Source organism: Portunus trituberculatus, chromosome 30, assembly GCF_017591435.1.
Source record: "Portunus trituberculatus isolate SZX2019 chromosome 30, ASM1759143v1, whole genome shotgun sequence".
Taxonomy (NCBI): domain Eukaryota; kingdom Metazoa; phylum Arthropoda; class Malacostraca; order Decapoda; family Portunidae; genus Portunus; species Portunus trituberculatus.
This window is the reverse complement of record NC_059284.1, coordinates 2204576-2208141: the sequence shown is the minus strand read 5'-3', so window position 1 is coordinate 2208141 and position 3566 is coordinate 2204576. Positions and strand designations below refer to the sequence as shown.

At 45.7% G+C, this 3566-nt stretch overlaps 1 protein-coding gene across 1 annotated transcript in view; it reads right to left on the bottom strand.

The window, feature by feature from the left end:
* Positions 1 to 2700: 2700 nt before the first annotated feature.
* The window catches only part of LOC123510713, a 10730-nt gene continuing 9864 nt past the window's right edge, over positions 2701 to 3566 (bottom strand). Inside the window, exon 2 of the mRNA XM_045266047.1 lies at positions 2701 to 3566. This exon is cut by the window's right edge and continues 10 nt beyond it. Coding sequence (XP_045121982.1) covers positions 2701 to 3566 — 866 coding nt within the window.

Below are 3566 nucleotides of genomic sequence, written 5' to 3'. Positions count from 1 at the left end.
AAGACTCATGTGGTATTTGGAGAGGGGAAGTACTTGTCATCGGTACAGTACGGCTTCCGAAAGATGAGGTCTACTACTGATGCTCTTTTATCCCTAGAGTCTTCCATTTGTGAGGCCTTCGCTAATCACCACCATCAAGTAACAGTCTTTTTGACCTGGAGAAGGCCTACGACACGGCTTGGTGTCATGGCATTTTACAGTCTTTGTTTAATTTTGGCCTTCGTGGCCACCTTCCTATTTTTATCCAGCAGTTTTTATCCAGACGTTTTTACGGGTTCGAGTTGGGAGTGTTCTCTCCGATGCTACTGCTTTAAATGACGGTGTCCCACAGGAAGTATTCTTAGTGTTACGCTATTCGCAGTTGCAATAAATGGTGTTATAGATACTCTACCGGATGGCATTCACAGTTCTTTATATGTGGACGACTTGTGCATCTCTTTTGCTGCTGCTAGGATGTCACTGATTGAGCGCAAGCTCCAACTGGCGATCAATAGGGTGTCCAGTTGGGCCAACATGAACGGTTTTCGATTCTCCACCTCGAAGACCGTAGCCATGCATTTTGTCGCAACCGTGGTGTCCATCCAGACCCGGATTTATACCTCGCCAATAGACGCCTCTCATGCGTGGAGGCGACTCGATATCTTGGCCTTTTATTTGACAACCGTCTCACCTGGGTTCCCCATTTCCGTTCTCTTAAGGCGTCTTGTCGGCAGGCACTATCCCTTCTTCGGGTTTTAAGTCACACCTCTTGGGGTGCGGACAGGGACACGTTGCTGCTGCTTCACCGTACACTCATACTTCCGAAGCTGGAATACGGCTGTGAGATCTACTCATCCGCAACGGATGCACGACTACGCACGCTTGACCCCGTGCATCATGCTGGGGTCCGCTTGGCTACGGGTGCATTTCGGACATCTCCAATACCTAGCCTTCTAGTGGATGCTGGTTTCTGGCCGCTCGACCTCCGGCGCCAGTCTTCGATGCTCCGGTGTTGGTTTCGCACCCACCGTCTTCCCTGATTCTGTCCCTGTCTGTCAATGTTGCGGGACTCGCGTTCGCAGGCGTATGTCACTCGACCGAGTCTCCTAAACCTTTTGGCCTACGAGTTGCAAATCTCATGGCAGAGTTATCTATCGACCCCACTCCTGTGTACTCTTTCCGGCTCCCACGAGTTGGTTATTGGCAGCTTCCTGTTATCTCATTATGCCCTGCCATGGATGGCAAGAAGGATTTTCTGCCAGCTCTGTCCCACACACGGTTTTTAGAACACTTTTCATGCATTCTGATGATATCCCTGTTTTTACTGATGGCTCCAAATCCGACGCAGGCGTTGGATTTAGTGTGGTTTTCCCCTCTTTTTATCGGTCTGGCAGCCTTCCTTCAGTGGCATCCGTTTTACTGCGGAGCTGTCTGCCATAGTCCTAGCTTTACAAATAATTTTTACTCTACCGGTTTCGTCTTTTACAATTTTTAGTGACTGTCGCAGTGCTCTTACTTCTCTCTTTGCACTATATCCTTTAACCCTTTGGTTTTATCAGCCCTGGAGTGGCTATACCTTCTTACACAACGAGGATATCGTGTTGGGTTCTGTTGGGTCCCTGGTCACGTTGGTGTTCCAGGAATGAACACGCAGATCGCCTCGCTAAAGAGGCAGCAAGTCGCGCTCCATCTCCTGCCCTGTTCCGTTTCGAGATGTCAATTCGTTTGCAGCAATCTGGCAGAGGAGATGGCTAATGGGGGTCGCAACCTCGAAAATGGGAGAGATCACTACTTCCTCTATCCCTCACTGGACATACACCCATGTTCGGGATCGACGTTTACAGACTTTATTGGCTCGACTGCGTATAGGTCACACGTACCTGACACAGAGGTACCTGTTGACCAGGGACCCTCAACCTTACTGTGATGACTGCCTGTTGCCGCTTACCGTGCGGCACTTATTGGTAGAATTCCCTAGTTTGATAGAGTTACGACACCGCTACCTCTACCGCTGTCGCAGTGGAGATAGCGGTGTCTATTATATATCAAAAGGTCCTTGGACCAGAGTGCCTGGCCCAGGGCCATGATGTTTTTCGTTTTTTGGGAGAAACTGGCCTTCTCCCAAAGCTGTGAATTTTATTTGATTATATTATTTATTTTAATGTTTTATTACTTATATTGTATACTGTATTTTAGTTAATTTTAATTTCAGAATTTTACTTTGTTTTTAGTTTTGTAGTTTTTATTGCTTTTGGTTAGTTTTTTTTTTATTTACGATGTCTTTTTAACATTTCGTAGCGGCGCCAAATGACCGCTGATGTTGCGGCGCCTTATTTTAACCCCCCCCCCCATCTCTCTCTCTCTCTCTCTCTCTCTCTCTCTCTCTCTCTCTCTCCATAATTTTGTAGAAAAGGGTGCTCCCAAAAACTTTCTAAATAATATAACATACTTATTCTGCTTTCGACTTATTTTCCACGCCACCCTTGAGGTATAAGTCAAGGTGCGTTTTTTTTTTTTTATATAGAGGTTTCCCCTGTAGGCCTAATCCTCTGTCTGATATTTAATCAGAAAATTCAGAAAATTCCTCATCTGAGCTCTCCGAAAGGGTGATGATGAAGGAATCCACAAAGTTATCGACTGCTATATCTTGTCTGGCGTCCTCATCTTGAAGCTGCTCAGCATGCCGCACTGCTTGCATCCAGTTTTGTGGTGTGACGTGACTCATGGCCTCTTAAGAAGAGGTTTCAGCTCTGCCAATTTGAATGTGTTCCTCTGGGCAACATATGATTTCACTTGGCCCCAGATGAGTTCAATAGGGTTGTAAAAGCAGTGGTAGGCCGGTAATCTGACAACTTCATGCCCTGCCTCCTCTGCAATTGTATCAATGCGATACTTATTGCCAGTGAAGTATGTCTTTGACATTGCATAGAGCTCCCTTTTCAATAATTCATCACTGGGCTGAGCACCCTTGTTCACGAGCCAGTCCTTTATATCGGCTTTTCTCCAGGACGATGTTGGCGGTTTTTCTATCTTCACAGAATAGTAAGGGGCATTGTCCATAACGATTACGGAGTTGGGTGCGATGTTTGGCAGCAACTGGTTTTTGAACCATTCTTCAAATACAGCAGAATTCATCTGATGTTGGTAGTCTCCATCGTTCTTAGCTTGAAAAACTAATTCTGCATTTTCAACAAAACCATCTTTTGTTCCTGCATGGAGAATAATCAGTCGATTTCCTTTTCCTGTTGGTGCCTGTATCCCTGTTGCTTGTTGCGATGCAGTGTCTGTCCAGCATATCCCTACGGTGTAATTCTGGTTAACCCAAGTCTCATCCAGGTATACGATTTTCTTGGCAGGATGTTTGTGTCGGCGCCTTTCCCGTAAGAATTGCGTTCGAGCATTTGCAATGTCATTTCTTTCCATAAGGAATTTTCGCCCATCCACCTTTCCATATGTGAATCCAATTCTCTTCAGAATCTTCCGTAGTGACTCAATACATCCATTGAATGATATATTTTCCTTCAATTCTTCTTGTATCTTCTGCAGTGTAGGGACCTCCTTCCTTTCATAAAAGCTTAATACAGAAC